This window comes from Triturus cristatus, chromosome 11 (assembly GCF_964204655.1).
Source record: "Triturus cristatus chromosome 11, aTriCri1.1, whole genome shotgun sequence".
Classification (NCBI taxonomy): Eukaryota; Metazoa; Chordata; class Amphibia; order Caudata; family Salamandridae; genus Triturus; species Triturus cristatus.
The window spans coordinates 292,177,495-292,198,189 of NC_140594.1; the positions used below are offsets into that span (position 1 = coordinate 292,177,495).

General features: G+C 43.0%; 1 protein-coding gene across 2 annotated transcripts in view; it reads right to left on the reverse strand.

The window, feature by feature from the left end:
* Positions 1 to 239: 239 nt before the first annotated feature.
* Positions 240 to 20,695, reverse strand: part of NEFH (neurofilament heavy chain) — a 104,792-nt gene continuing 84,336 nt past the window's right edge. For both annotated transcript variants that reach the window (XM_085633441.1, XM_085633442.1), the window contains exons 2-4: positions 17,619 to 17,818; positions 14,377 to 14,501; positions 240 to 3,683 (exon numbers count right to left, since the gene is read on the reverse strand). In XM_085633441.1, coding sequence (XP_085489567.1) covers positions 821 to 3,683; positions 14,377 to 14,501; positions 17,619 to 17,818 — 3,188 coding nt within the window. In that variant the 3' untranslated portion in view covers positions 240 to 820. The remainder of the gene's footprint in view (positions 3,684 to 14,376; positions 14,502 to 17,618; positions 17,819 to 20,695) is intronic.

Sequence of the window (20,695 nt, forward strand, 5' to 3'; positions counted from 1 at the left end):
TGAACAAATGAGATCTAAGATACTGAGAGAAACCAGGTAAGCCATCCGGGTTCTAGCCACATCACATGGAGATAACACAGAGGAGGAGTATGTTTTGGGCCAGTAGGTCATCCTTAGCTAAGCTGGCTAAACCGGTGAGGCACAGAATGCACACAAGAAACAGATTAGAGAGACAAACGTGGAGTGACACTCTAGGAGAGAAGAGTACTGAGCGCTAAGAGAAACCAGGCATACCCATCCAAGTTAAAACTTGCTTGTTTATTTACATAACAATTTATTACACGTATTAGTAAGCAAAGAGACCTCCAGTTAGTGCACCATTAGATTCAGTATATGCGCGCGTGTCTTGTGTTGGCGTGTAAGCAGCTTGCCACCCGTGCCCGACAAAGCCACTCTGTGTTTTAATTTTCAAAATGAAAAAGGCATTTTGAACTTTAACTGAGGAAAGGTTCAAGCATATATATGCCCCACGAGCACAGGCTGTGACCCTAGCATTTACACATACACATACACATGGTCTATAGTGGTTGTCCAAGGCCTACACAGGTGGTAAAATAAATGCACTTATCTGAGAGGGGATTTTCCCAAGTGGAAGGTTTAAGTTTTCAAACATGACATTTGGCATACTCTCTTATTTTGCTACTTCAAGCTATCATGACATAATTGATCACCATTTGTGTGTCCTTGTGGTCGCCTAAACATATTGCTAATACAATTGCTTGCTTGGAGAGGAATTACACCAATGTCAAGCACAGTCTCTCTTGTCCCGATGACATATCTCTTAGGATAAATCCTCTCTGGTTGGCTATCACTGATAGTGCTACTTCTTCTCGCTCTTTTTGACTTTGTCATCAGAGGGCTTCTCTGTGGCTATGTCATCATCTTTTGGGTCCGTGCTGGAAGACTTTTCAGCCTTCTCAGTTTTGGGCTTGCTGGGTTTGGGGGATTCCTGCTCTGCTTCTGGCTTTTTTGTGGCCTTGTCTGCTTTTGCTTTAACATCTGCTATTGGCTTCTCCTCTTTCTCTGTCTCTTTCTTGGGTTCTTCCTTTGTTTCCTTTTTGGGCTCCTCTTTCTTTTCTTCCTTTTTTGATTCCTCCTTCTTTTCCTCTTTTTTTGATTCATCCTTCTTCACCACTTTCTTGGTTTCTTCCTTCTTCGTCTGTTCTCCCTTTACTTCCTCTTTTTTCGACTCATCTGTTTTTGGCTCTTTTTTGGATTCTTCCTTCATTACTTCTTTTTTTGCTTCCTCTTTTTTTATCTCTTTTTTGGGTTCTGTCTTTTCGTCTTTTTTAGGTTCTCCCTTCTTCACTTCTTTCTTAGGCTCTTCCTTTTTTACCTCCTCTTTCTTCAGTTCCTCCTCCTTCACCTCTTTTTTGGGTTCTGCTTTCTTCTCCTCTTTCTTGGGTTCTTCTTTTTGTACCTCCTCTTTCTTAGGCTTTTCCTCTTTTACAGCTTTCTTTGGCTCTTCCTTTTTCACTTCATCTTTCTTGTGCTCTTCCATAACACCTCTTTTGGGTTCTTGTATCTCTACCTCTTTCTTGGCTCCCTCTTTTTTAGTGTCTTCTTTCTTAGTCTCTTCCTTTTTAACCTCTTTTTTCGGTTCATCTTTCTTTGTCTCTTTTTTGGGTTCTTCCTTCTTTACCTCCTCTTTATTTGGTTCTTCTTTTTTAATCTCTTTCTTGGGCTCCTGCTCCTTAGCCTTCTTTTTCGGTTCTTCCTTTTTCACCTCTTTTTTGGGTTCTTCTTTTTTTACCTCTTTCTTGGGGTCTGCCTCCTTTACCTCTTTTTTGGGTTCTTCCTTCTTTGTCTCTTTCTTAGGTTCTTCTTTTTTTAATTCTTTCTTGGGTTCTTCCTTATCTACCTCTTTTTTTGGTTCTTTCTTACTTTCCGCTTTGGGTTCTTCCGTTTTTACATCCTTTTTGAAGTCTTTCTCTTTAGTCTCCTTTGTCGGTTCTTTCTCCTTAATTTCTACCTCTTCCTTCTTTACTTCCTTTTTAGGTTCATCCTTCGTCACTTCCTGCTTTGGTTCTTCCTTCTTTAAGTCTGTTTTGGGCTTTTCCTCTTTAACATCCTTTTTGGGTTCTTCCTTTTTTACTTCCTTTATGGGTTCTTCCTGTTTTACTTCCTTTTTGGGTTCTTCCTTTTTCACTTCCTTTTTGGGTTCTTCCTCTTTAACATCCTTTTTAGGTTCTTCTTTCTTTATGTCATTTTTGGGTTCATCCTTCTTTACTTCCTTTTTGGGTTCTTCCTGTTTTACTTCCTTTTTGGGTTCTTCCTCCATAACATCCTTTTTGGGTTCTTCTTTCTTTATGTCAGTTTTGGGTTCTTCCTTCTTTACTTCTTTTTTGGGTTCTTCCTCTTCAGCATCCTTTTTTGGTTCTTCTTTTTTAACCTCCTTTTTGAGGTCTTCTTTCTTGACCTCTGTTTTTTTTCCCTTCTGCTCCTTATCTTCCTTTGGCTCTTCCTTCTTCTCAGCTGCTTTCTTCACTTCAGACTTAGTTTTTTCTTCCTCCTTGTGCCCTGGTTCCTTAGATTTGATCTCCTTCTCGTGAGGTTTTGGCTCAACCTTGGTTTCTGCGGGCACCTCCTTCACTTTCTTTTCTTCTTTTGGCTTTGTCTCCTTCACTGTTTTCTCTTTTTCTTGCTCAGGCTTCACTAAATCCTTCTGCTTAGGGGCAGCACTATCTTGTACCTCGGTTTTAGGAGGATCACCTTTTGCAGTCAATTTCTTATCATCTTGTGCTTTATCCTCAGCTTTAGCAGGTTTGGCGAGTTTCTCTTCTGGTGTCGGTGCTTCTTTTTCTTTTGGCTTCTTCTCTTCTATCTTAGTTTCCTCTTTAGGCTGAGGCTTCTTTACAGATGGTTCATCTTTTTTGCTATCTGTTTTAGCCATGGGCTTATCCTCAGTCTTCTTGGGAGGTTCTTTTTCTTCAATGTCGATTGACGTTTCCTTAGTGTCTTTCTTTGTCTTTTTTTCCGTCTCTTCTTTTTCCTCCTTATGTTCTTTTGGTTTGGGTTTACTTGGTTGTTCTTCAGGAGCCTTTGATTTTTCATGAGTTGGTGATTTTACGTCTTCTTTCTCTGGAGATTTGGCATCTTCTTCCTCTGGAGACTTGGCTTCCTCTTTCTCCAGTGACTTTTTCTCTTCATCTGCAGGCTTAGCTTCCTCTTTCTGGGGAGACATGGCTTCTTCCTTTGGAGACTTGGCACCCTCTTCTTCAGGAGACTCCACAATAGGAGACTTGGCTTCTGGAGTCTTAGCCTCTTTTTTCTTAGGCAACTTAACCTTTTCTATGACTGGTGATTTGACTTCCTCTGTACCTGGGGATTTGTCTTGCTCAGTCTCTGGGGTCCTGGCCTCTTCTGTCTCTGGGGTCTTAACCTCCTTTTCTGGGGACTCAGTTTCTCCTTCCTCTGGGGACTTGTCTTCCTCTTCCCCTGGGGACTCAGCCTCCTTTTCAGCATCATCATCTTCCTCAGTTACCTCTTCTGTCACTTGAATTTCTTCGGTTTGCTCTTCTACAATGACTCTTTCCTTCTCAGACTTTTCCACAATCGTGGTTTTCGCCTTACTTTTCACCTTGATGTGTTTTGGAGCCGCAGGAACTTTAGTAGAACTGTCTCCAAATGGCAACATGCTTCCTCCATAACCAATGCGACATTCCTCTCCCTCCAGGAGTTTTCTGTAGGAAACAGAGAGAGGAAAGTGTTTACAACTGCACACGGGATATGTGAATATAGAAAAATGTAGGTAACTCTTTAGCATAAATTATGTTTAGGTCAGTGATATAAACAATGTGTAAATGCTCTTCTGCACACTACATACAGCTGAGAAATCTTCCACTGGTTTACAAGGACACACTCTTGTAATATGAATAGAAATAACCAAGGGCCTTGTGAAGCAAACAGTACTAAGAAGTCTTCAGAAATGTAAGTAGTTAAATTTAGACTTTATGCGACTCCATTCCTGACCCATTGACAACCTTACACCTGTTCCAAAATCTATAAAATCCATATTATGGGAAGTAAGTTGTCCTATGTTAGTAACCCCACAAAGCTGTACTCCTGCTTTATTGTGGGACGATAAACCAAGCAGTGGTAGGTGAGGGAGCTTTGTGAACAAGGGAAAGAAGTAAAAAAAAAAGTACTGGTGGCATGAAAGCTGGTGGCACAGAGGGTTTTAGCAGCGTCACAGAAGCTGGGAGTGAATCTGTAGAGTCCTTGTGCTTTTATACTGTGGCTGGTCTTGGTGCCTGGAATCTGTCGACATGCGGGTATGTGTTAGGCTAATTGTGACAGAAAACAGTGCACAGTTAAGCATTTATGCTTGTATCAAGCGTAACCTTTTACCAAACTTTAGCATTTTAAAAAACTTTCTAGGTGGACAAAAGCACCGTGAACTTTGATGCAGCTTCAATTCCTTTTACCGCTGGTGCTTCCCAAAGGCCAGGCTCAGGCAGCCGTCTGGTAGGTGCGGGTTAACATTAATGCAAACGTCAGCATTTAGTACACTTGTGAAGAGCAGTGCTTCCGCACCAGCATCATGCTTTGGCGCGTGCGCATTTTGCAAAGTTATACCGGACGTTCCTAGTCCCTATCCAATAGGGTGTAAGGAGCCATTCACCCCCCTATTTCCCCCCATTGCTCATATGCCAATTAACAAGCACTAGAAGTAGGAGCGGTGGGGGTGCTCCAGCACCCCAAAATAATAATGAGGAGTTCAGAAGGTGAATGAGCAATTTAAAGATGAGTTTAAAGACAAAGGTTAAATGTTGGCTATGTCTTTTGACAAATTGCTTCTTATTCTTTTAACATGAAGATTGGTGTTTAGTTTTCTTTCTCTAGCTGCAAAGTTAGTGCATTTTGTAAGGTGAACTATATGACAATATTGCTGTGATATAGAAAGTGTGAAAAGAAAAGCTGTAGGATATAATTTCTTTTCCAACAGACACAAATGTTTGAAACCTGCAGATGAACTGTACATCTGTTTCAAAATATATCAACAGTTAGGAAAGCGCAAACAAAGCCCATTTTTGTAATTCTGAAGTGTGATTAAAACAGAGGGGGCAGGGGCGTAACACAGGCCCCGCATCCCCTGCAGTGTGGGGGGCCCCCAGAGCTGCAGGGGGCCCCCAGCACTGTACTCACACCGGACAGCTCTGGATTAAATCCGGAGCGGGGGCCCCTCTGTGTACCTTGCAGGGGGGCCCCTTCAACTTTCGTTACGCCACTGAGAGGGGGATATTCACAAGGAAGTGGCAGAGAGAGGCGTTAGCCTTCTTGGCTTAACGCCTCTCTCCGCCACTTCGGAAACGCAAGGCTGCACCATATTCACAAGGATATGGTGCAGCCTTGCGTTTCCCCCTGTGATGGTGCTAAGTTTAACAACTTAGCGCCAAAGCAGGCACCCTTGCACCAGAGTTCAAGGGTGTCTGTGTGTAGGGGAGGATTGTTTATGTGTAGGAAGGCGTCCCTTCCTGCACATAAATAATCCTAAATGCAATTCTCTCACTTTCGTTTATGCAGCACACATGAAAGTGACAGAAGAGACACCTTCCTGTACATACACAAACCATTGCAATTTGCTCTTTCTATGTAGCAGCACACATGGAAAAAGCAAAAACAAGGAGAAATAAAGTATTTCTCCTCGTTTCGCCTACTTAAGTCCAGGATTTTCCTGGTCTAAATTTTGGCGCTGCCTCCTATTTACGCTGCCCTTGTGAATAGGGGGGCAGCGTCAAAATCAATGGATCTTGCGGTGTAACGCCCACCGCAACACCCATTACCCTCCCCTTTCACGCTAAATACAGCGTGAAAGGGTGCCTTATTCACAAGGCAGCGTTAAGCCACGTTAAGTGGCTTAATACTGCCTTGTGAATAAGGCGAGGCCCGTATCGCCATCACAACGTCACTGAAAGTGTAGTTGTGGTGGCGATAGGGACTTCTGAATATGCCCCAGAGATTTTAATACCATCAAAGCAAGACACCTGATGATGTGCAAACGATAAATATTTACGAAAGCCCGATTTTCATACATTATCCTTTGTGTGCTTTGGTTATATCAGTAAAGCTGCAGTTTAGTGCACATTTTGTGGTCATTTCAGTGGATAATGGGCTGACTCTAAAAGTAGTAGATTTGCGAAAGTATGCTCCAAAATGCACCACTGGCTACACGCCACACCCTTTCCACCCTCCTGTTGAAAGGTTGTGACATTAGCTATACTTATTGCTTATGCGACTCCTGGATTTTTGACGATGCCTAGGACTTCAGTGATATAACATTGATGTCAGCACCACCACCCAGAACTTTTTTCCAGCACCACTGTGCCAATTCCCAGACCCTGGTCATCTAAACTCCCTCTCAGATTCCCCTCAGAATCTCTTTCCCCTGCCAAACGAGCAGCTCCTCAGTGTACAACGAGCAGATGCAGCATTTTTCTTGGTCTTTGGTTCTGCTGCTAGGTGACTTCTCTCTGGTTTGCTTGCTTCGAAGCAAATATCCTAGACCTTGCTTCTTGCTCGAGAAGACTTATTTTAAGGAATGCAGCTGGGGATAGTGACCCCAGTGTCACCCAGCAGGGATTTCTAGTCCCAGTATATAATCAATTAAGATAGAGTTCAGACTCCTTCGTGACCAGGACTTGGAAAGCTGCTTATGCGGGTGACAGGTCATCTGTAGAGCGCACGCGCACTTGAAGCTTCGTCACTTCCTTGCTCGGAAGCAGAGGATGAGCAAAGACATCTCTTAACAAGACCCTGATGAACTGCTTATCCCAGTAGATAGGTCGGGAAGAAAAGTCTCTGCATCTCTCAGCGCACCATATAAGCATTTACTCGGTCAGGGGTGCCCTTCAAGTGTCAATGTGGTCATCCAGAGAAGCATCTTGGCCCTTATCTTGATGTGAGACAGTGGGCTTGTCGAGTTTCTAGTGTGACCCCCCAGCAGGTATAGCTTAGGGTTTTTTCTGATTCCATGTCCCCGGTGCAAGTACTTATGGCTCTGGAGCCCTTGACACCACAAATGCATAACAGTTCTAGGCACAGCCAGCTCGATGTTCTGCCCTCAACAAACCACGCCAGGGGCCAGAGGTATCGACAAGGTTCACGATGTCGGGTGAGGCACACACAGTACCAGCGAGCATCCAACGTTAGCCCCCGTCCAAACAGACAGATTGTGCCATGGGGAGAATGTACCACTTGGATTCACCCGACCTGGGATATCAAGTGTGGGTCCAGGAAGGCTCTATCCTTGGCATTTTGTCATAATACTCGACTTTGGCTCCAAAATAAACTAATTTACAATGCATGTAATGGTATCTTATGTGGATATCTAGAAAATCTGGCCTTGCTGACCTATGCCAGACAACCGTGCACCAGGCTTTTCATTTTGCCTGGACACTGCTCTATTTCCCCCTCCTAATCAATTGTCAGACAGTAGTTCCTGGATGAATATAGGACGTAATCTTCAAGCCATACTTCCACATCCTTTAGAACAGAGAACTAGTCACAAGTGCTACCATAGGCCATTGTTATAAAAATAGCGGTTAGAAATATGCCTGGTCATAGCAGCTTGGGTTTTCTGTTATGTCCTCCTCCATGACAGATATGTTGATTGTGAAACCCATTACACCCTCCTAGGACATTTAGCCCCTTTAAGCTGTCACTACATAGATTCCCAACAAGGGCCTAGCAAGTCTTCTGTCGGTGGTGTTAGTATCTCCTGGGGATACCTCATAGCCTGGAGACACATCATCTACAGCTGTTGAGCACAACGCCTCATCTTTTGCAAGTACTTTGTAGGAGTTTCCAGCTACTTCATGAGGAGTCAAACATTGACTGGATTCTTTCAAGAACTATTCCCATGGGTGGTTACCGTTTCACACTGAGCTGTACCTCCTGGCCAGCCAATAGCAATGCTCGATGTAAAAGAGGGACCTGCCTGATGCAGACAGCACTTGTGACTGTGCTGCAGCATTTCATTGAGGTGTTGGCCCCCGCCTCAACTCCTATTGAACCTGATCAATTACGCCATCTCCTGACTCAAAGACGGACCTACATATGTTGCGTCTCAAGATGGATGGCAAGAAGGTGAACTTTTGCATCAAGGGGCAACTTTTGCCTTGTTGAGTACACGGTGAATAGTCTGGGTTTTATTGAGAGGGATACTGGCTCTTATATTTCCGAAGAATACCAAGCAGAAGTCTGGGAGTAGCAACTTCTCTTCAGTATCTAATATAGAGAACTACAAAAATTTAGAGACGAGACATTTTTTCAATGTTAAACAGCGACTGTTACATCAGAATCTCAAAATCCCTGCATATTAGCTTAACAAAAACGGTGGAGCATTAGAGCCCCCCGGCCTCGCATGGCGTTTAAGGCATGCTTAGAGAATAGGTGTGATGATATTCACATACTACATATGGGTGGAAGGAACGTGTAAAAAGATGAGTCTTTAGTAGCTCCTCAGATAAATGGCACTTTGATGAGCTTGCCTGCAGGTACCCTCTTCCCAATTTGAATGCTCCTTCCGGTTTTGAACTTAAAAGCTATTTTTCTGCTTTGGCTCATAATCTGGATCCATGGCATCCTGTGATGCAACGTCGGTGAAAGGCACAATCTTTTTTGGTATTGTCGCTATGCCCGACTATTAAAGGAGCCAATTCAAAGAGGTAGTGTAAGAACCCAATGCCTCATTTCTACAGATGAGTTTTTCACATGAACCACAACATTTGTCTTGTAGTTTGTTTTCCAAGCCCTTTTTTAGATGCTGGAGAGCTCTTCACAACCTTAACATTAGGAATTTTTCAGGTTTTATCTCAAATACACAACGCTTTTGGTCCTGGAAGGACTCCTTGTTATTTACCATGGTCATTACCATGAAGAGAGGCAGTCAGTGGCTCTTAGGCACGTTTTATACTCTTGTGTAATGTTTTCTGATAATATGCATTGGGGTTTCTGGCCTCTGATGGCAGTCGTGTCGTGCCGTTCTATTCAAGTCAGCCTCAGTGATTTCATAATGCCTCTAAAGGTCATCTACAAGGCAGCGGGAAACATCCATTACAACGCAGTCATTACAATGACCTACCTTTACAACGCAACTGTTATAGCGCAACTGCCTTTACATCGCATGCCATTACATTGCATGCCATTATAACGCATGTCACTACAACGTATGCCATTACAACGCATACCATTACAACGCATGCCATTACAACGCATAATAAGGTAAGTAATGGAGATTTTTTTCTTTAGTATTAGGGTGGGTATGAGTTTTGGGGTACATGGGAATAGTAATTTTTACCCCTAAACTATCCAACACTTTCCCTACTGTTGCACTCTCGGGAGTGGGAATAGTAATTTTTTCCCCTACGCTATCCAACACTTACCCTACTGTTGCCCTAAAAGTATTATGCGTTGTAATGGTATGAGTTGTAATGGTATGTGTTGTAATGGAATGCGTTGTAATGATAGTTTTTAAAAATGCGTTGTAGTGGCATGTGTTGTAAAATCATGTGATGTAATGGTAGTTGCGATGTTAAAGACTGCGTTGTAAAAGCATGTGTTGTAATTGCATGCATTGTAACGTCATATATTTCAAGGCAGCCAATGGCTAAACCATGTTAATGAATACTTTTGGCTAACCTATGGGATGTTTGGTAGCTGTTTACCCTTCAACGTTATCATTTATTGTAATATCCCACAACCATCGAACAAGGAAGGTAGTAGCTGTAGAAGGTATTAATGACTATTCCCTGTATTGGACATTCAGTGGAGTTTTTGAAGTTTGTTAAAACAAATCTCTGTTCTTTCCCTCTTCTGGAAAAGACGACATGCAAGTAAGGAGGAGGGGGGGTGTTGGACCAGGCGTGCAAGAGCTACGACTGTGGTGCATTATATGATGAAATGCGCCAGCCCTGCATAGAAATGGTCTAAAGGTTAAATGTTTGCTATTCTAGTATTCTAGTTGGTCTTGGTGCGTCACACTCAGCTGGTGTTCAGTAATGGGTGAGGTGTTTGCAAAGAAAGAAAAGAAAGAAGTTGAAATGTGTGTATATGTAGTCATGCAGTGTGTGCCTGCTGCACAACTCTGTATGTAACCTTCAGAACACTGGTCTCAATCCTAAGTGGGCCAATTCAACCTCCTCTCATTGATGCACTCATCAGTGAGATAGTTATATTCAAAAAAGACTTGTTAGTGCTACGAGGTCATTCAGATTACACTGTGCGCTGTACACACGTTCAATCTTATCATTCATTTACGAGATCGTCGTTGCAATCAGAGTGGCTAGGCTACTGTGGAGGACGTTCATAAAGTTAAAGGGATTATTGCTCATTATGCGGGGAAGCACAATCTGAGAAAACAATCTGCGTTGATATCAGTGCTTTTGACTTTGATTTTTTCCACACGATTTTCAACAATAACAAAAGTGTAGAGCAAGCACATGTTACATCATTGACAAATATGTACAGTGTGATCGCCGTTGATCTGTGGACAAGGCGTAGTAACTACCCATAGGAGCATGTTGGAGATTAGACTCTGACAGGGTGAGGGAAGTCTTCACTGGATCTGGTCTATTCCATGCACCATCCTGGCTGTGTCCAGTCTAAGGTCATTCAGGCCGGGTGGGAGTGTTGATGACGCGCTTCCTTCATGGTCACCCCATTAACTAACCATCAATTCCCTGGTGGTAGGAGCGGAAGATGGGTGGAAAGTGGGGATTGGAAGGCCATGTGTTATCACTAGTAAAAGCCAGCGGGAAAGGTGTATATGAGAATCAGAGCTCAGGGAGTGTTCCCATCATACCCTCCATATCGTATCAGATGTCAGGGAGTAACCCTTGACCGTGTAAACTTATTTTACCATAAGAGAGTAGCGGTCCAATTTAACAGATTGAACTCTGGAGCCTCTGAATGTGTCTATCCAAGCCTAAGGCCCCTGCACTTACAGAGAGACAACCAGTGATTGAGCTTTCACCGGCTTCCTGTCCATATGTTCTTGTATTGGTTGGTGTTGCGGTGTTGCTCGAACATCAGTGGGAGGGTCAGAATGAGTTGACCAACAAATGCCTGAGCTGGTTGGCCCATCAGAGACAATTCCTCTTTTATTTGGTAAAGGAGATTCTCCTTACATGGAAATTGAACTGGCTGGGGCCAGGACCCAAGACCCATTGTGATGATTGTATTATCATTAATGTTATATCTCCCCAGGTTGCACAGCGGCTTCTTTTTGGCCATTCACATGACCCAAGAGAGAAACCAAAATTGGTCTACTCCTGCTGGGGTATGTTTTATAAATTGCTTTGCCTTAGGGGTTACAAATACCTTTGCATACTAACCCCCTGCCAGTACTGACATATCAAGGATCCCTACTAACCATGCATCAGGCCATGCTGGCTTTAACATTTCAGTCTTGCACCATTTTGATGTCTTGGATGGGGTCGAGGGACAAGACTCAATGGGGAATGGCCCACCCAGGATGAGATTTTTACTAGGGAAGGTTAAGGAAGTTACTGAAGGTGACCTACTATATAAAGGAGAAAAAGGGAAGGATCTCACTTTGGCCCAAGGAATCAGCTGTGAGACTGACAATGTCATATTGCCAATGTGGCCCATAGCATGCGATGAATGAGAAGCACCAAAGGCCTTAGTTAATGGGGAGATTGTTCTTGCGGGCTGCCAGGATACCCAAGGGATGGTTAAACTCTGTCACCACAAGCTTATTTGTATACAGCCGCAACTCCATGCTCAGCAAACTCCAGAGGGCAATCGTAGTAATAGCGACCACAGGGGACTGCCTAACCCTGTGGGTACCTTTCCAAAATCCTCAAGTAATTTTTGGAAAATGTTGACCTGGAATATTGCAGGGTTTAGCTCTAAGCTTAACATCCCTGAATGGCCCAAATGTATTGATCAAACATAATATTTGCCTCTTTAGGAGACCTGTGCTCTTAGACCATTGTTTCTGGCAGGTTGTGCTAATTTTAGCAAAGATGCTATTTCCCAAGGTAGAGGTAGACCTTCTGGAGGGTTGACAACCTGGGTAAACACTGGTTTGACCATAAGGTCATAGAGGTATTGATACCCTCCCCATATATTCAATGTGTTTCCATAACTACCATGGCTTCAACTGGATATCTATATAATGTATAGCTAAGGTTAGGCAGTTTATCACACAAGTCGCCCATCATTGAACTACTAATTTCCCATATGACAGATGCCCCTGGGGATATATTGATTTTAATTGTCAATTTGAACGCTTGGATGATGAGGGTGTGACATCTGAGTAAGAAGAAGATAGTATATGGGGCATTCCTAGGCTGACAATAGCCCCAATCAAGAAGTGGTCCTCCCTGGTCTTGCAAATTAATGCATTAACTGTGAAATTTGGACTTCAAGTGGTAAACGGCAGAACAAGGCCAGAATGTGAGGGGAAGTATACCTATAATCGTCTGTGTATCACCAGCTTTATTGACTATATCCTAGTGGATTTGAGTGTCTGGACACTTCTGATTGCTTAGAGAGCGACCACAACGCTCTAATTCTGGAAGCTGATCTTTTCTCCCTGGGCCTGAAGACCTACTCTGGGGACCAACCGGATCATTGGGTATGTGTGCCCAGTAACAAGCACAGTGTAAAGTGGGCTAGTATGAAGGGCTTGGAGAAACAATTAGGTGAAATGTATTCTTTAGTGGATGGCTGTCTAGAGGACCTTCTCAACTTGGGGAGTGATTGTACCAGTTAGGCAGTTTTGAATTCTATTTGTACAATCCATAAAAAACTGTTTGACGACCTTCAAGGCTACTTCTTTGTGGTATCTAAAAAACCCTACAGCAAACTACCTCTGAGTCTTAGTATAATAGAGCATGCAAGAACACCAGATCTGCCAATTTTCTGCAATCAAAAGTCAGGATAGAGGGAAAATTATAGTCCAGAGATACTTGTATAAGAAAACTATCAGAAAGGCAAAACAAGGACTAGGATTCAGATTGATGGGGCAGTATGAGGACTGCAATAAAGAACAGGGATCAATATGGGTTCTGGAATTTGGTTTCGTTGGGCTGTAGGGGAGGAGTCTGCCCCTCAATGCCAAATATTCCTACAGCAGATGGGGTAGTTCATTTGTCTTCCCTATATTCCTTAAAAGAAGATGTTACTATATTCCAGTCACTGCTGACAACTGATCATTACATGGCAGGTGAGGGTGGTCAATTCATTTCCATGAAACCTAATCCAATTACAGTAGAGGATGTAAATTCAGCTAAATCAGGCCTATAGTTTATTGCAGGTGGATATGGGCCACCCCGAGCTATCTTCCTACCGGGCTGGTCTCCAAGAAGTGTTAGGTTTGTTGGAATCAAGAAGCATTCCTTGGTTTAGCTATGTGGGGGAAACTCTAACCAAGATAGGGTGTGGAGATCTGTGGGAGGCGCCGGAGGTTGCTCGATCTCTCAGTAAAAGCCTGGTAAAATAAGATATCTTGAGTATAAATTAGATCAAATGTTGCTCGCTTCTTCCCATGGCACTTTGGCTGACTGTTTTCTTCAAACCAAGGTAGCTTACATTTTTGAACAATTCCCTAATGAAATAGAACCCAGGCGCAGCCGGCACAGGTAAGAGTGGTGGGGTAGTGGGGCGGAGTGGGGGGCAGGAGTCCACAGACGACCGGATATATATAATTAAATTAAAAAAAATTAAAAAACACTTACCATGTGCTCGCTGCATCGCCGAGTCGGCAATTCGGCAAGCGCAAGGTAAGTGGTTTTATTAATTTTTTTATTTAATTTGGCGATGCAGCGAGTGCAGGGTAAGTGTTTTTCTTTTTTGAAATTTAATTTTACCTATCCCGTCGTCTGTCGACTCCCCTCCCACCATGCCCCTCCCCCGTCACAATCCTCTGCAGTCTGCTGGTTTCTGTTTCTGACAGAGGAGTACATGAGCCCCTCTTCTAGTTTCCTTCCTATGGCATCTATATTTAAGTGCTTCAGCATGTCTGATATTGGTTTAGTTGATCACGATGTTGTCATTTTTGTAGCTGATTCCCAGCTGCTGGTACAGAGCCATATCAGGGATGTAGCCTCTAGAATGTACCAATTGGTACAATTGTTTATTGGCACACAACATTCAGGCAGATTGCAGGAGAGATGGTGGGCATTGAAAAGAAAGTATCTTCCGCACATTTAGCAACATGGAAGCTGGTTTTCAACTTAAACCGCTAGCACCTAAAATTGGTGGGTCTATTTTTATTCTGCGAAGCCTCAGTAAACCTAACCAGTAAGGGTGAAGCAGGTAGAAGTTGTGTTTTGCAGCACCTGGAGTATACACTAATTCCTTTGTTAACATTTGACTGGCACCCAATCACATGCATAGCAATAATACCTGTAGGCAGCAATCTCAATGTCAAGGGCCATCTTCACATTGAGTAGGTCCTGGTACTCTCGGAGTTGGGAGGACATTTCCCACTTGGTGCTCCTCAGCTCGTTCTCCAGCTGTTGTATGGTGTCCTGAGGGCAGAAGAGATTGGAAAGAGATTTAACGACTTGTAGAAGATCATTAAGGCTGGAGAAGATTTAACACTTTGAGTTCCCCCGGCTCAATGTTGACTCTTCAATTAAACGAATCGGGAATTGAGAGAACGAATACCCATTCTGTTGGCAACGGTAGGACATCTACCTGTGTTGTTACGGGTGGGTGGCGGCTTCCTTCGCTGGAGGAGGCAGACAGGTCATTCAGACTGTGGCCTTTCCCAGAGCATCAACAATAACAAATAAAGGGGAGCAGGGAGAGGTTTTTATCCAGCACACACCCTCCCTAAACGAACTCTCCAAACAACAAAGGTGTGAGCTTCTGTGAAAAAAGGTGGATTCCAAACCCCACAGTAGGGAACCTGCCTCTCAGTGACTGGGGTTGTTGCAATGCCTCCAGCATGTTTATAAGTTAACACTCATAAAGGGTGATCAGAATATTATTATAGCATCATAGCCAGTGCAGAGGGCACTAAAGGGTGCTAAAGGCCCTCTTTATATTATTTGCCCACTTCACAAACAACGACCTATAATAAGGCTCAAGGCCTTTAGCAACTGTTACAGCATGAGGGATAAAAGGCTATTGTAAAACATTCCACTCCCTCTCCTTAGAATGCTCTAAATTTAACAGGATGAAACAGAAAGACAAATGGTGGAGCAGATGCTGCATTCCAGTCAATATTGAGTGTGAGCCACTCCATTCAATGGAGCTTTTCAATGGAGCGCTCAACATTCCAATGTTGTAATATTTCTTTCTCCATTCATTGTTCTGAATAGATCTCAGAAAATGAGACGTCTGTGATGAGCAGCAAAACAGTCAGAAATTTCAGATCAGTTGGGACACTGTGAGTTCAGACGCCTCAGAGAGTCTGCCTAGTTAAACCTCTCATAACTTTCCTTGGACCTTGTGTACTTTTGATTCTGAAGTCCAATGTAGACATTATCACTTCCATGACAGATGGGCAAATGTTTATATCTGTGCGTATATGCAGTCTAAAGGGTGGCATCCTGCAACACAGAAGAATCGACTGGCCTGGAGCTGTATGTCATGCCTCTCAGAACCCAGGTACCGGGGGTTCAATATTGATCTAGTGTAAGTGAGAGCTACATTCATAAAGGGTATTCATTATCCCATGGTCTCAAGTCGCCATTCTCGCTTCCATCTAAACTGGCCTTGTGAATGTTCACTGTGCTAAAATCCTTTTCCGAAACAATAATTTCTAATACAGCTTTTACAAAAACCTTGTTTTATTTTGTATCTTTTACTTCGACTACTTTTTATGCATTTTGACTTTACATTTTAACACCATTTTTTTACTTGTGTTTTTTACAGTGCATTTGGGTTTGTTTAATACCATGTCACTGTAGAGAATTATACCTCTTTGCATGCTCAAACCCTTTTCTGTTCCTTACACTTAGCAATATGTTGAGCTCCCGAACCACCTTATCCTTAACTATTTGTCTTTCACACCAAATATACGTTTTCAAATATTTATCACTTACTAGCCAGTTGGGAGTATTGTTTTTTTGCTTTTAGGTAGTCTCATTTCCTGAATTATATAAGTTGGTTACTAGATATAAATGTTGAAGTCTAAAATGCACATTTACTCACGCTATTATTCATTGCTACGTGATCATCAAATTTGCTTGAATGTCTTCATGTTATTGCTTATGAATCAAGTCTCTTTTGCTAGTGATTGCTTTAATAGATAAAGTACTCTTCTCACTATTGTTTTTAAACAAAAAGGATATTTTCACGGAACAAAACTACGTGAAAGGGTGCTAAGGCCTTTTCTGCTAATTGTTTATTCTGAAAGATTCAACAATTAATAGACACGTTATATGAACTAAGAAAAGAAAGTTGAAAGATAGAGGAGACTTCATGCCAGAAATTCAAGAAAGAAGCCATACAGAATTGTATCACCTTTCTTTGCTGAAGGCTGACATGAGCACACCTAACCTTCACTGTGTGGGCCTATCGGCCTTCCTTTCAACGCAGACGGAAATAGCAGGAGTTGCTATTTCACTGAACATTGACTTGATTGAGGGTGGTGCTACTGATTTCAAATTAAAATAATCTTATGGCTTTACCAATATGTGACATAGCTATTTGTTGCTGTCTCTATTGGTAAATTGGGCCATCACTATATAATTGATTTTTATAATAATTACTATTCATATTGTGTGCCCTAGGATAGGATTTTGATTTAAAAAGAAATCTTTCAAAAATATCCTTGGTTTTCTAGTGTTGTTTATTGTGCATTTTCATTATGAAAGAGGGTTTGGATTACACAAATTGTCCCTGTGATATTTAATAAGATTGATCATTACCTGAAACTCATTTCAATAGTGCCCAGTTAGTTTGGGGGGGTTGCAGTCCAACTGGCTTTCTGTCTTGGGTTGGCACATTGACAAAGTCCTTAGTGCCATGTAATCTAGAAAGGCTATTTCCAGGTCATCTTCTGGAAGAATTATCCAGAAAACGTATCAAAGCAACTTATTTTAATTGTCTTTTGACATTTTGAATTGCTTTTTCAATTTTCTGTCCCTTTTTCAAATAGTAATTTTTTTTTACGGATTTGAAAAAAAAATCTTAAAACATTTCAACCTTTACTTTCATCATAAATAATGTGACACTCTCAATTAGTAAAAAAAAACACATTTTTAGTGTTAGGGGCCATAGAATGCAATTAAAGAATTGGTCTAAGATGTGTTGGAGGTTGAGGTTATTTTAAAAGATGTTTGGAAAATAAATGTTAGCGAACGATGCATAGAAAAGCAATTTACTCATATGTTGCACTTTTAATATCATCTAGTGTTATGGGACTTAGTGTGAGCATCACTGTCTTGATGGAGGGTGATTCCTCACTTTCCTCTCCTTTTACTTATATTATTTAAGATAAAATTACTACTGTGATTCTGAATTGTGAAAAGGGTGAAGCCCACATTACCTCACTCTTTCTCTGTTCTGACTAGAGAAAGAAAAATTGGTCTAATGAAGTGGGTGCCAGGAGATTACTCAGATCATTGTGCACTCTAAAAAAAATAAGCGGGACTGATTAGTGGAGGTCCAGGTCTGCTTGGTGGAGGTGTTACCTGGTAGGACATCACATCGGCATTGTGTTGATCCTCCATATCCAAGCGTTGTCTCTCCATCGACTCTTTGGATCCCCTCAAGGACTCCAGGTCATTCATCTTAGACTGCAGCTGGCGGCGGTATTCAGAAATCTCCCCTTGGCTGGAGCGAATGGCATCGGTGTTCACGTGGGCCGCCTCAGACAACTTCTCTAGCCTCACTGCCAGGGCAGTGCCGCAGAGTGAGGAAGGACGTGGGTGAAGATGAGTAGATGCAAAATTGGAGAAAATAAAAGATGTGATGGGGTATTAATGAAAAGTACGTGAAGAGGAAAGCAGACGACTGATTATTAAAGATAACACATACAAATCATTTATTTTTGATATAATGTTTGATGGTAACTTAATTTCACAGTCATTAGTGAATCTGTCCCAGAAGGGATTGATTAGACCTAAAACTCTAAAAGTGCCTCTTGTAGATCGCTTATTGCAACAGCTGCTCTTTTGTAAATTCTAAAGATTAAACTGTATACCAGCAGAGGAAGATCTCACCTGGTATACCCTTTTGTGTAGTATAATCAATCCCTGGTAGAGGTAAGTGGCTGTACCACATAACCCTGAGTCAACACTGACCAAGAACCTGTGGTTGTAGAAATCTTGCATTATAACGACATGCTCCCAAACTCTCTGCCTTGCTACAGCGTGTAATGCAGTGCCTGCAGCCCCTATGGTGCGGGGAGCCCTGAGGGACTGGAGGGCCCCCTCAAGCACCCATGCAATGCCAGTACCATGTGACAAAATAGGGAACAACTGCTGCTGCCTGTCAAAATCCTACTACATCCGAAATGCTTGGCAGTTTGCTGAAAGAAACACAGTTGCAACTTTTATTGATTTATCCAGTGGCAGCCGGTATCTCGGAAGAGTGGTGAGGCAGAGGGGAGATGCGGCGGGGGGGAATGGCACAAATAAACAAAAACAAAGCAACTTAGCTGGTGCATCACCGGATTGCCACATTGCGCTCTTCTAAGCTCCTCTCCTCCTCAGCCACAGGCTCCACTGGGCAATCCTGATGCTGCTCTCATGCTGCTGGTGGCGGCCTGAAAGCAACATCAGGATTGGCCTGAGCGCCATGAATTTGCATTCCCAGTTAGACTGGGAGCCTGTGCCTGCTGTCATCAACCCGGCAACGCAGCTCGGGTTGGAGACAGCTTTGGTGCACATGGCAGTTTAGCCGGCCTGAGACAGCCGGCCAAACCGTCATGCGCACTGATACCAGTACGAAACACTTGCTCTAGTGCCTGTCCCCGACTTGGGCCAGCCGCCAAAACTCAGCCGCTAGAAAAAATTCAAATGATAATAAACCCGTTTTATTATCGTTTTCTTTTCGTGTTTAAGGCTGCTGGCAGGGGGTGCGATGCTCCTCCGCCATATCGGAGGAGTCGCCGCTGGATTTATCGTTACAATACAGAAAATCACAGGGAAATGGTGCCCATGTGACTGTGTCACTTCAAACATGCGCGAGAGTGAGGACAAAGCGAATGAACCACAAGGGAAAGACAAATTATGAGGAGAGAGGGCACTGTGAAGAGTCTACAGAGAGTAAAAGAGATGGCTGAGTAAGAGGGAAAGCGAAAGAGTGAAAACAAGGTAAGTTTACAGAGCGATAGGTGAGCTAAGTAGCTTCATGTGAGCACAGGAGAGAGAAAAGAGACAGATGCCAGAGAGAGAGAAGAGAGCCAGATAGCTAGACATAGAGGCTAGAACAAACACAGCTGGCTAACAGACACCTAACAGAGAGACAGAGGAGAAGAAAGCGAGCGAGAGAGGATATAAAGAGATAGGTGGGGAAGAGAGAGAGGAGGTGAAAGAGGAGAAAGTGAAAGGGAAACACAGGACTTGATTACGAGTGTTCCAGTGGTGTATTTAGTATTTATTGTGCCTGATAACGTCCTACACTCCTCGGTTTAGAATTTGTCAGGTGCAATAAATAGCTCCTAATTAGCACATATTCTGAGTTTTCCTCAGTAGTGGACAATGCCATACTCCAAAATCTCCTTGCCCAATAATTGCTCAATCAATCTGGATTTGCATAGCGTGGGAAATCACCCCTAAGGGTCTCTGTGAAGCTTGGCAAAGGTAGGCTATTGAGGACAAGACTGGTTGGGCTATGGAGGGGGCCCTCTCATGGAACTTTGCAGGGGGGCTCCATAAGGTTTCATTACACCACTGATATTTTCTTTTATTTCTTGACTTTACTCCTACCTCTTTTCTGTATCCATGTTGCAGTGTTTTTGTTACCCTAAAATATCTTTCACCTGACCGTAACAGATGCCTTGGACCACACAATGTGGCTAAACAATAGATATTCGTGTTTATACCGGTCGTCCGAAAAAATGTAGGAAATTACACAATGGAATTAATCCTACATGGACAGAGTTTGATTATTTAAATAATAAACAACGTCAATCTAACCAATAATCAGGGCCACCTGAATTATGCAGCAGTAGAGGACCAAATTATGTGGCAAGAAAAGGCTAATTATGCAGCTTAATGTGGCACAACCTGTAGCAGTATTATTTTGTCATTTTAACAGATATTTATACTCTTTGGCCAATGTTACACCTCTTCAATTCTAGTTTAACCCCTTGCCTGCTCATGACGAACCACTCCGTCATGAGCCACGGGCACCGTGTGCTCATGACGGAGTGGTTCCATCATGCTGCGGCCGTTGCGGCCGCTCCGCCCACGCGGCGCTGATTCCCTGCCTGTGCGGGCGAACAATGCAAGTGGGCGGAGTCGTGACGGAACCACTCCGTCATGAGCACAGCACGCCCGTGGCTCATGACGGAGTGGTTCCGTCACGAGCATGGCGGCGCCGCGCTCACCCCGAACCCCCCCAGCACCGCGGCAAAATTCGTGCCGCGGCGAAGGGGTTAACACCTGAATACAACTGCTGAAAGTAAAGGATTGCAAAAGATCTGCATTGTCGTGTCTTTTAGGACTGTATACACCATCCACACAACAATAACAATTCAAAACAGGGGATCCTTTTACCTAGTAGTTTGCTCCTGTCTCCTCGACACCAGGCTCTAAGTATT